At 46.1% G+C, this 13,045-nt stretch overlaps 1 protein-coding gene across 3 annotated transcripts in view; it reads right to left on the bottom strand.

Moving 5' to 3' along the window:
* Nucleotides 1-13,045, bottom strand: part of cntn1a (contactin 1a) — a 90,686-nt gene that overhangs the window by 40,059 nt on the left and 37,582 nt on the right. For all 3 annotated transcript variants that reach the window (XM_054775483.1, XM_054775482.1, XM_054775481.1), the window contains 2 exons: nucleotides 4,159-4,300; nucleotides 2,745-2,783 (listed from right to left, as the gene is read on the bottom strand). In XM_054775483.1, the coding sequence (XP_054631458.1) occupies nucleotides 2,745-2,783; nucleotides 4,159-4,213 (94 nt within the window). In that variant the 5' untranslated portion in view covers nucleotides 4,214-4,300. The remainder of the gene's footprint in view (nucleotides 1-2,744; nucleotides 2,784-4,158; nucleotides 4,301-13,045) is intronic.

Raw genomic sequence — 13,045 nt, 5'->3', positions numbered from 1 at the left:
AACCCAAAAAGGGCAAATGTCCTCCGCTAGTCTCTTTTAATGGACTAGCTGATCAGGCATCTCACTGTTTTGGCAACACTGGACTGTGAAAGTGTGCATGTGTGGAACAAGCGAGGGCTTATTTGGAATACAGAGAGTGAATCTTCTTCGCCTACGCTAAAAAGAGTAGAGAGCAATGAGCAGCTACTCTCACTTGTATAACTACAAACGTACAATTTTGGGAGAAATTGCGTGTGAATGCTGGCGATGCGACTGTCAGCATGCTAACACACCTAGCATAATAGCGCTTGTGAACATGCTAAGTACCTATGTAAGGTAATACCTGTGAAAATAGCCAAAAATGCTAAGATTTGAAAAACGCTAGCATGGTAACTGTTAGCATGCTGACACCCAGCAAGATAATGCTGTCTATGCAAGTTTTTACCTTTGAAAATGGAAAAAAGGATAGCATGCTAATGTTAACATGCTAACAATGCCAACTGTTATCATGATAACACCGAACATGAAAGCAGTAAGTGTCTATGTAAGTTTATGCCTTTGAAAATAGCAACAAAGTGAACATGTTAAAGTTAGCATGCTAGCAGTGCTAACAGCTAGCATGTTAGCATTGTTTGAGCACTGCTGCCACCAAGCTAGAAGCTTGTGGAGCATTCAAGCATTAACACAGTGGAGCCGATGCACACGAAAGCACCCCTACTGTGTTGCTGTGCGATTACACTACATGGTGGAGCTCTTACTCGACCTCAAAGTTTGACAATATTGGTTGGATTGACTTGAAATTTCTCACACGGCCCGTTGCGCTCTACAAATCACAGCACAGCGGCTGGGAGTCACTGACAAAATAAAAGTCCTCCACATTTGGATTTGCACAAAACAATAACTTGTGGCAGCCGCGCCTTCCACCATGACAAGGTCGCTTTTTCATTCAACACCTGCTGATGAACTGGAGCTCTTAGGGGATGAAGGGGAGCGCATTTTTGCATTGGATGAGAAGACGAGGTATGGACAGACAGACGGGTGGGCGTTCGGTGATAAACATCTCACTCATAGCGCTGCCGTGCGTCTCAGCAGGGGGGGCACCTACACAACGTGGATGACGCTGACTGTGTCATCCACTATAAATACGCCTTCTTCCTGCAAAACCACAGAATATGCAGCAGTTCTCGCACACACTGAAACACCGGCTGATGCCGACTGCAGGGAAACAAACTGGGAAAATGCTTTGCCATGCTACAAGAGAGGGCACAAAGCTCCATGAGCTTCAGAAATGGGTTGGAAAAGGCAGCAGTGAACTTTAAAAGCACCTGGAGACACCAGACTTGGAACGAAACCACCGTCTCATTGAGGTCTTGTTTTGCAGGTGCGTGCTTATGTGTCCAACGTGGCCCTAGATGGCGCAAGAAGTCACAAATATAAACGCTGAATGTGAGAAGATCTCAGTCACTCTTGTGGCCTTGACCTTGAATTTACAGCAGGAGTTGTCCTCTGAAGGCCAAAGCATCATCAAGCTGTCATCTCTGCTTCACCATAAATCATCTTTATGCTACACTTATGTTGTGTTAATTTTACTGACTTGCCTTGGAAGAGGAAATATCCACTCAGCGGCTCTTTAGCTCAGATTCAAGATTCAAGATTCAAGAGTTGTATTGTCATATGCATAGTAAAACAGGCAGTTCTACTATGCAATGAAATTCTTATTCTGTTCATTCTCCCAAGAAAACGTACAAGAACACCTGTTGGGTTGCAGCGGTCGGCAAACTGTGGCCCGTGGGCAACATCAGGCCCGCCAAGCGTCCTGATCTGGTCCACCAGGCATTTCCAACATGGAAGCTGTGGGCAGCAACATGGCTTGCAGTGCTATTGTGGCACGCTTCTGTCGCCAAAATAGTCAGATGCAGTCTGTAGCTTGTACAAACAACACAGCACAACAACACGCACGACGCAAGTCACCTACCTGCCGCACCATGTGGGCGTACAAACAAATATCCCCTCCCAATACCCATGCCAAACAAAAACACCAATATATGCCCGCCGCAAGGCATGCTGGGAAGCTTGTGATACTCTTTCTTTGCCGCATTTTTGCAACATGTGTGGAGGACACACTTGTCAACGAGGTAAACAAGGAGGTGCTAACATGCCCTCGATAGCCAATGTTTTACTGCTCATAGCTCATATTGTTGTATGTATTGTATGTACTTTATTTATCCCACAGCGGGGAAATTTACTTGTTACAGCAGCAAGCAAGCAAGACAAGTAAAGAGAACAGTAAAGTAAAGTAAAGTAAAGCATCGTGACTACAACATGGTTCAGGTGGTTCAGGTGTTGTAGAGCCTGACAGAGGTCGGTATGAAGGACCTGCGGAACCTCTCCTTCTTACACCGTGGGTGTAACAGTCTGCTGCTGAAGGAGCTGCTAAGGGAACCCACAGTGTCATGTAGCGGGTGAGAGGTGTTGTCCATGATGGATGTCAGCTTAGCCAACATCCTTCTCTCCCCCACTTCCTCCACGGAGTCCAGAGGACCGTCCAGGACAGAGCTCGCTCTCCTGATCAGCCTGATCAGTTGTTGCAGCTGGACTCCCCAGCATGCCTTGCGGGCATTCGGAAGTAACAGTTTTAGGCTACGCGTGATGTTTCTGATTTATGTGACGTGTGGTGTTTTGGTTTAACCCAATGTGGCCCGCAAGTGAGAAGGTTGTCCCACCCCTGTTTTAGAGTAAGAAAGGCAGCGAGTGAGTCCACTTACCTCCATAAAAGTCAGCTTCCTCCCCAAGCATGGTGCTATCTGCAACAGCCAGCAAAGACGTCCTGTTAGTCCTGCACGGTTCAAGCACAGCAGCTCCAGCACAGGCTGGTCCAACCTCACAGGTGGGACTCTTTCTTATAAGTCCCCTTAAAGGTCACAGAACAACTCATGGCATGAATATGCAGCAAGAACGGGCGCTGTGTGCCGCATGCTAAGTGATACCACGTCACAATATGTACGTGGCAGGACAGTAACGGCAGATTATGCTACGCTGGGTCACATGATGTGTGTTGTACGATGTCACGGGACGTATACGTGACATGATGCAAACTTCCATCCATCCATCTTCTATGCCGCTTGTCCTCACTGGGGTCGTGGGTATGCTGGAGCCTATCCCAGCTGTCTTTGGGCGGCAGCGTTACATTTGGTTCCATTCAAGCACGTCACGCTGCGCTGCCTTATGCGTGTTGTGATGTTACGTTAGAGCAGGCAAACCCGTGTTCCAAACCGTACGCTCCAGTCTGTCACGTGCTGTTATGATGTGTCGTATGTCACACGGTGCATGTGACTTGTTGTTCTTTGTGTTACGGTAAGTGGTGCTATTATTTTGTTGGGTGGCTAACATCACGTTACCTGAGGCCGAGTGACGTTACGTTATGTCACGTGACCTTGTGGTGTGTTATTTGGCAGTACGTTACATGACGTCATGTGACGGTACTTTGTGCTGTGATGCTGTGTAACATTGTGTTATGTTAGGTTCCGTACGGGGCATAGATACTCCCAACCACGAACAATGAAGTTAGTGCATTCATTGACACCAACGTGACATGTAGGGTGTGATTTGGATGGCTAGAAGAACTCCAGGTAACACTGGTAGTGTGTGTGTGTGTGTGTGTGTGTGTGTGTGTGTGCGCGCGCTTAGCTTTTGTTCAACATCAACATCAACCTCCACCCACCACGATACGTCAAGCCAATGTTCTTTAGGCGCACTAACAACCCCCCCGGCTGCTGCTGTGTGGATGCATCGGCCCTTTAGACGAGACCATGTGTGGGTAAGCTACGGCCCGTGAGACATTTACGGTTAAGCTTTTGAATCCGGCCAGCCCGACGTTGGTGAATGATTGTTCTAGGATTAAAATAGGAAGAGGATTTGCGGTGCTGTTTTGAAACGAGCCTTCTACTGTCTTCTATTGTCTAAATCATTCCAAAGGCTTCTGAAGCAAGAGACTCCGGTACATTCGGGTCGTCACGGTAACCATAGGGACCACGTCACAGCAGCTCCAGGAAGATGAGGCTTTGCAAAGTCACACTACTCTGCCAGAGCAGTGAGAATGCTTTGCAGCCATCCAGGCCGTGATAGTGAAGCAGCTGAGATTGGGATGATTGTCAAAAGGCACACTATCTCGCCACTGACCTGCAGGGTGCCTGCAGAGCAGCAGGAGATGAAGGAGCAGGCGGAGGGGCAGCATCGTGTCCACGTCAACCACAAGCGCCTGAAAGGGGGGCTTCAGCTAGATACTCAGCTGAAGGAACATTAGCAGGACTGCCTGGTTCTCCTGAAGGAGACACAAGAGAAGGAAGGTAAAGAGTTAAAAGTTCAATCTTCTAATCCTACACTGGAATGAAGGTCATCTGGATATTGCTGCAGTCAAAAGCAGGATATAGTTCCATCACTTTTCCTTTTTCAGCAGATAACAAATGAACACATTAGCAAGAAAAATAATCATTTCAAATAATTCATTGAATTTATTTAATCATTTTGTTTTGTCAAAGAAGCTGAGATTGCAGGTGAAAACAATGTGATCAACCTCCTTTTTGAAGAAAGATTACAGTTTCCTGTATGTTCCTGATCCAGGGGCTCTATGATGTTCTCCCAAGCCCATCTCATCTGTGCACCTGGGGCAAAACAGAAACACCTGCATGGCCGCGGTGTTCCAAGGTAGGAACACCGGAACACTGCTACTGCTATCGATGGAGACGCGAGCGAGTCCTAACATCCTTGGCTGAGGCAATCAGCGAGGGCATCCGGTTCAGTCGATGCACCTGAGCTACTGCCAGAGCTGTTCAGTCGGTCAAGGAAGGAGAAAGGCCGCAGAAAACCCCAAAGAACTGCTCTGCTTGTTTGCTAGTCTCGGTCTGAGAAAGGGTGATGGATTTGTGTTGTTCATTTCCCAGGACTTCACCGTATTTTGTTATTGTTATCTGCTGACCTTGTCTACCATATGCTTGTTATGTTATGTATTATCAGGAAGACAGGACACTCATATAACCAAACTAGGCTGCCTGGCGCCTGTTTTGTTAAAACAGTACCTCTGTGTGCGAACGCCACCCCGCTCTCACGCCCGCACAAACAGACTTGGGTAAAGAGGCGTGAGCGAAAGCACCTAGACAGAGTCTGCTGCGGGTTTCGTACGGACGCCCAGCCGGTTGATGCACACTCTGCCGGGGTTGTAGGCTCTCCAACCCAGCGCGTCGCGGTAAGAGCTACATTCACAGTGCATAGCCAATGTTTGAAACTGTAACTGTTTAGGTGCGTTGAATAAAGACGCTGTGTTCAGCCATACCCAGTTAATTGTGGTTTGTTCTTCCCCGAGCTGATCTCCAACGAATCCTGATAAAATAAAAAGGTGTTTCACTACAACAGCTGACCTGGAAAGGCAGCTGAAAATTCCACAACACTTCACCCAGTCCACACTGAGACCGGAGAGCAGTGGGGGCAGGAGAATGCCACTTGGACAGCGGCCGAGATCTGATCTGGATGAGGGTGTCTGTTGTAAGACCCCAAACACTGATGATGTGTCCAAGATGTGAAAAGAACATACATTGCAAGAATGTATTCATAAAACGACTACAGGCTAAATACTCTACTGTAAGTCAGAACACTGCATTTCCATTAGTTCTACTTTTTCAAACAAATAACATTCACAGATTTGAAAGAAAAATGTCTGTTTCAAATGTCCTTCCCCAAGACTCTAGAATGTAACTTGTTTCTTTTTAATGACCAATTGGCACACGTTTACAATCACATGTTTGAAGGCCAAAGCATGTAAAGCATCTACTTGGCCCCATGAGCGTGTCTTCACCACTTCTTCAAGATTCAAGAGATTCAAGAGAGTTTTATTGTCATGTGCATAGTAAAACAGCAGTAATACCATGCAATGAAAATCTTATCCTGTTCATTCTCCCAAGAAAAGAAAGAAAACACTTCTTCTGGCATCGCCAGCATAAAAGCCGACTGTCATGTGTGTGTGCTTATACATTTGTAGTTGTTCACATTTTTACAGCGAACAGCGTTTGCCTGGCATGCCCATATAAGGACGTCCGGGTTGTGTTGATGCAGAGCCATCCAAAGCTGCTGTCAGGGCTCACTTCCACATGACCTCATGACCTGACACGTTGGCATGGTTTAACACGAGAATACCACATTGTCACCGCATTTGTAGGTCAGAAAAAGGGGAAAGCATAATAGGTCCCCTTGAAACTAAATGAAAATAAGAATAATCACAGCAACCCCCGTCCAAAATGATGGATTGGCCAGTCTTGGAGGATCCTCATTTAGTTGTTTCATTGTGTAGTAGTAGTAGTAGTAGTAGTAGTAGTAGTACTTTATTAATCCCACAGCAGGGAAATTCATCTGTTACAGCAGCAAGCAAGATACACAAGTATGTACACAAGTAAAGAATGCATAGTCATAGACAATGCATGCAATGCATAGACATAGTGAATACAAATGGACCTGCGGAACCTCTCCTTCTTACACCGTGGGTGTAACAGTCTGCTGCTGAAGGAGCTGCTAAGGGAACCCACAGTGTCATGTAGCGGGTGAGAGGTGTTGTCCATGATGGATGTCAGCTTAGCCAACATCCTTCTCTCCCCCACTTCCTCCACGGAGTCCAGAGGACCGTCCAGGACAGAGCTCGCTCTCCTGATCAGTCTATTGATCCTGCTCCTGTCCCTGTCCGTGCTGCCCCCTCTCCAGCAGCCCACAGCATAGAAGATGGCTGAGGCCACCACAGAGTCATAGAAGGTCCGTAAGAGAGTCATGTAGACAAACATGACACAAAACCAGCTTTCTGGCTTTCAGAAGTTAAGAAAAAAAGGTGGTAATCAGTAACAGTTACTTTTTTAAAATATGGAATCACTTCATTGTGAGGAAGAAATGATGGAATCCTAAAACAACAAGCAAAAGAACACTTGAATTGGGTCTGACATCAGAACAGCTGGCAGACTTCATGAGGGACCAACAGTACTCTTCATCAACCCGGCTCCAACTATTTTCCTCAATTTCAGTTGGACTGAGACCCAGACTATTTGCAGGTCATGACCATAACCATGACCTTGACCTTATGCATCTTTCTTCAAGGAATGTTTTGACACTTTTTCCTGTACGGCAAGATGCGTTATCATCTTGGGAACTGAATTGATCATCCCCAGACATGCTTTTCATTGATGGGATGAGAACTGTGAGGGTATTTATAGAAGATGTATGACAGCCCCCCCACGCCCCCAGCGCTCTGCCTGACATGCAGCCTCGTATCTTCAATGACTGTGGAAATGTGCACGTTTCCTTCAGGCAGTCGTCTTCATAAAGCTCATTGGAACCAAGGTTCCGGCATCATGATCACCGTGCCCAATGCTGATTCATGATCCATCACTGATTATGACTTTCATCCAGTCATCCACAGTCTGCCATTGCTGTTCCTGAGCTCAATGGAACTTGGTTTTTCCGTTCAGGTGTTGATGATGGCTGTGGTTTACTTTTTCCTTTTGGTGATTTCTTACTGTTTGCTCACAAATGTTGACTCCAGTTGTTCTGCTGTGTATGTTCTGTTTTCAAGACATACTTGTACTGCTGGCCAGTAACGGAAGCACGTCCAGATCAGGAGAACGTTCTGGTAATCCACGTTGTTGTCATTGTTCAGAACCAATATACTTCAGAGCCCCTCCTCCCTCAAACTGCAAACGTGTCCTGTTTTGCTTCTCAAGATTCCACAACATGATTTTGTTTTCTCAAACAACTGAATGATCATCTTTCAAGACTGGTGAGCCCATCACTTTTGCCAGGGATGTCATCATGTTCAGGGAAATAAAACGTCAGAATAAAACGTAGAACAAGTAGAGTTTTGGACTGGAGAGCAACAATGTGTTATAACAATATTAGCTTGACATTAGTAAATTTCCCCGCTGTGGGATAAATAAAGTACATACATTTCAATGACAGCATGGAGATTTTAGAGCTGATGATGGATATGTTGGCTCCTTTCCAAGACAGGACGGCACAGTGAAACAAAGACGCTACCCTTCCCTCCACGCTAAGTCACTAGCATCTTCACACTAACTGCTTCCTGTCAGCCTCCCAGGCTCAAAGCACTCGTACCATCATGACTGACATGTGGACCCTCGCCAAGACACGTTAAGCAGCAGCAAAGCAGCCTCCTCACACAGGAACAGCAAACCAAAACCACCCTGCCAGCCATCTCAGCCATCATGTCTCCCGTGATTAGACGAGACAAGACGATACGATACGATACGATACGATACGATACGATACGATACGATACGATACGATGCGATGCGATATAAGATGGGCTGCACGGTGGTCTAGTGGTTAGCATGTTGGCCAACACAGTAACAGTCTGGAGATGGGAAGACCTGGGTTGGATTCTCCCTTGGGCATTTCTGTGTGGAGTTTGCATGTTCTCCCCGTGTGTGTGGGGGGGTTTCTGGGTACTCCGGTTTCCTCCCACATTCCAAAAACATGCATGTTAGCTTCATTGGAGACTCTAAATGGTCCATAGGTATGAATGTGAGTGTTTGTCTATATGTGCCCTGCCATTGGCTGGACACCAGTCCAGGGTGTACCCCGCCTGTCGCCCAAAATCAGCTGGGATGCCCCCGTGACCATAATGAGGAGAAGCGGCATAGAAGATGGATGGATGATATAATATAATATCAGTCGCTATGGCACAAAAAAACAACAATAAACTACAAATAAAACACTTAAAAACAGTAAAAACGCTGCAGAAAATAATTTAAAAACATTTTTTAAATACCGATATTCCTTTTAAGCCCTACCGAGTGATGGTGACAGTTGTGTTTGGTGAAGGAACGTTTGCTATTTTGACCTTCAACCTTCACTCCAAATCAGCAGACCAGCTGACCCCAGAAGTTTGAAAATGACAGCAAGGAAAACCGTGATAAGCGGCGCTGAAAATAAACATAATCTGAACACCATGAAGTCCTGCGTCGTCATGGCAACTACACACACAGTCTAAAGACAAGCGTGAAGGTCATGTGACCTCATCATGTCCATCCATGTGCTGGAGTGGCGTGTATCCTAGCAACAGCATCCATCCAAAAAAAGCAAACGTTTCAATCCTGTTGTCGTAGCATCACCACCTGCAGCGACCCCCCGCCTGTCCGTGCAATCATGACAGCCCCTCCCTTCAAAGCTGTGCTCCGACTCCCTCCTTGGCTTCCTTCGTCTCCGCCATGGGAGGAAGCGTGTCTCTCGTGCCAGCCATGAATCACAGATGAGCGTAATGGATGCACTTAGGAGATGAGGGGACATGACAAGCAGCCTAGTGTCAGCGTGAGGACACTTGGCAAGGCGGCCGATCCCGTCCATCGCATCAGGACGCTGCCAGTCACTTGATACGCTGGAAGAAGGCAGGCGGCATTTTTCTAATCACGCCCGTCATCATAAACTAACTCAACGCGCCTGAAAGTGACATCCTGTCAAATATGGCCACACCCACCAAGCATTACCCCCCCCCCCCCCCCACACACACACACACACACACACCCACACACACCCACACACACACACACACACACACACACACACACACACACACCATTCCAGTCAATTTCCTGTTAGTTGGGAGTAACGATGTGGAAAATCATGTGGGACAGAAATCCTTTGCCAATTTGTGCTTTGATTTTTGCGGCTTCACTTGAAGGTTTTCCAAAAACGAGGAGTGAATACCGCAAATCATCGCTGTTTCGTGGTTGAATACGGGCTATTATCAGTCCAACAACAGGAAGCGCATTTGACGTACTTTTTGTAGAAATGAAGGACTGTCATGCATAATCAAGTCTAATCCAACCATCATGGATACATTCTAAACAGTTGTTTTTTAACACCGGAGTTAGCTAGTTTTTCATCACTGACATTTTGGACTCGTCACCTGCAGTCTTCTTCAGAGCCTCGCAGTCGTTCCTCCTTTATGGAACTTCTAATATACTATTAAGAAATAGAACATTTTCATCGTTCGGGTATAGAAAATATGCTTTTTAATATTGTTAGATCCCTGTAGACACGACAGAGCACCCCTACCGTCACCTTTACACTGCTGTTGTTCTTTGGTTAAACCACATTGCTAATGTGCACGAGAGACGGCCGCCGCTTTAAACACAGCATGCTAGCGAGCTAACTAGTTAGCCTCATATGGATTTATTCTAAACATAAGGGCCCTGTCACACCAGGACGATTTAGGCAGCGCATGCCTGACGTGATCATTTTGATGGCATACTTCGAACTGCTGATGGGTTTTTTTTTCAATTTTGGGCGTATACATAGCATATTCATTCAACGAGTTCGACGTAAACATGACGTATTAGTAACTTATATAGAACGTTTCTCTAACTTATAGACAACTTATGCCAACGAATGCGTAGCGTGTTGCCAGTGTTCACAATTTATGCCCAAGGCTTGTCACACCTTGACGAATTAGCCAGCTTACGCCAATGTATGAAAAATTTGGCCAATACGCTGGCGTACATTGTAGTACATCTAAGTCGTCCAAAAATTTTGTGCATGCATAAAACTTTTCCACGTATGTCAATGTATGATTCATACGTGAGACCCCTGATGTAGGCTGCATACGCTACCACTCATGGATTTGTGACTCGCTAAGGCATTAATAAAGTTGATAGAAATCAAAACACTGGTCAAGCTGCAAACTTACCTGCAAATGCAAACACGACAGCCTCGATCTCCATCTCCCCTCGCCAAGAAGACAGTTCTGTTGACATATTACGACTTGTGCGTAACTTACAAATAACGTTTGTGAACGGGCGTCAACGATGGCATAACTTATTGCCCGCGTATGCGGGACGTATGAATCATACGTTGACATACGTCAAAATGTTTTATGCAGGCACAACATTTTTGGACGACTTAGACATACTATGACGTATGCCGGCGTGCTTCCGCGTGCTGTTAACATATGCAAAACTTACCCATAACTTATTCGATGTACGCCAGCGTATTGGCCACATTTTTCATACGTTGGCGGAAGCTGGCTAAATAATAGTAAAATAATAGTTTACAGGGACGTCCTAAGAAACGAACTGGGGAAGATGGCAAAAACGTACCACTTCCACATGGAATGGGAGATCTTCCATTCACTCTATCATGTCGGACAAGCCATGGCGACTTCCTGCAGTGTGAAGGTAATGTAATGTAAGGTAGTATGTCATCAATGTAATGTTACTGACTACATATAACTTCCATCCATCCATTTTCTATACCGCTTCTTCCTCATTAGGGTCGCGGGGGCATGCTGGAGCCTATCCCAGCTGACTTCGGGCGACAGGCGGGGTACACCCTGGACTGGTCGCCAGCCAATCGCAGGGCACATATAGACAAACAACCATTCACACTCACATTCATACCTATGGACAATTTTGAGTCGTCAATTAACCTCACCTGCATGTTTTTGGAATGTGGGAGGAAGCCGGAGTACCCGGAGAAAACCCACACACACACGGGGAGAACATGCAAACTCCACACAGAAATGCCCAGGGGAGAATCTTCCCGATCTCCAAGCTGTTACTGTGTTGGCCAACGTGCTAACCACTAGACCACCGTGCGGCCTTACATATAACTTCTCTTTCAATATTTTTGACTAATAATAGTTTATAGTCAATCACAAAACTGCCATCATTTACTCATTCATTCATTCATTAACCGATATGTAGCGAGGGATGACTGCATCTCAATCCCTAACACAGGCTACTGTGCAACCATAACCCACGCTAAGTTAAAACTCAACTCTGCCCCCATTCGGCTCCCCTAGCACTGGAACACTTTTACAGCATCACAGATTAGCATGACTCTTATTGTCTGACTTATTGGCTCTTTCGGGGTGTTATTTCATGTCTAGAGGCCTCTAATCATGTTAAAAAGCGTATTTAGAAGGTCATGAACAGGTTTTCTGTGCTCTAACTACCAAAATATTCCATTTACAGATAGGGAATCCGACTTTGTGGAAATTCACTTATCACGGTTGGGTCTAGAACCAATGAAACACCATAAACAAGGTGTAACTATTTTCCAGTCACCGCTAATCTAATGAATCACTCGGGGGGGAGACATCTGCTGTGGCCCAGCATGGTGTACTGTATTCAGACGCATGCTCTGAGCAGCCACTGTGACGCCATGGAGGTACCATGGCAAACCTTTTGCACTTTTCAAACATTTCAGGTGGCTGATAAGGTTTTCTGTGTGCTGCATGTTGTCCCCCCCCTCTCATCACGGAGCATTTGGTACAACTAGCATGCAATGTCCTCTACAGAAAGTTAATGTTTGTTCACAAGTGAGCTCAGGGGAAGTTAGGATAGGCCGTCAACGTCACAGGCAGGAGGAACAAAGGAGCGCTTGATTAGCTCACCCGTGCAGTACAGTAACCCCCCCCCATTGGAGCTTTCTTTAGATGAGGGAGTATCTGAGCTATTTTTCAAGTTATTGGCTTTGTGGGAATGATGCCATCATTGCCTCATATCTTATTTCGTTATTGTGCCCCCGACTAAAAATGATAACAAATGACTTTGTTGTTTTAATGGGGGGTGTGGGGGCCAAGTCTGAACATCCCTTCACTGACCACCCCCATCATTGCTTCTTGTTACCATGACCCCCTAACCTTCTTATGTTGCTAGGATATGTGAGCCCCCCCAGTAATGTGTGTGATATAACAGGGTAAGATTCTTCATCGGCTCAGCATATCCTGCTTCATAAAGGGGGAGGGGGCCACTGAAGATGGGTTCAAAAGCAAGACCCTGCCCCCACCTCACCCCCATTTCTCCAGTGCTACTTTCACATCCACACTAACATCTGATTTAGAATAATCCCTGGCGAGAAGAAGCCAGGATGGGGTTAAGGCGAGATTGGTCCTAATCAGACTCACTTCTCCCTCGGTACCACACCAACACAACACACCAACACAACCGACACGACACACTGAAACACACAACCTGCACGACACACTGAAACACACAACCTGCACGACACACTGAAA

Source organism: Dunckerocampus dactyliophorus, chromosome 5, assembly GCF_027744805.1.
Source record: "Dunckerocampus dactyliophorus isolate RoL2022-P2 chromosome 5, RoL_Ddac_1.1, whole genome shotgun sequence".
Classification (NCBI taxonomy): Eukaryota; Metazoa; Chordata; class Actinopteri; order Syngnathiformes; family Syngnathidae; genus Dunckerocampus; species Dunckerocampus dactyliophorus.
Note: the sequence above shows the minus strand (reverse complement) of the source record. Positions and strands in the feature narration are given on the sequence as shown.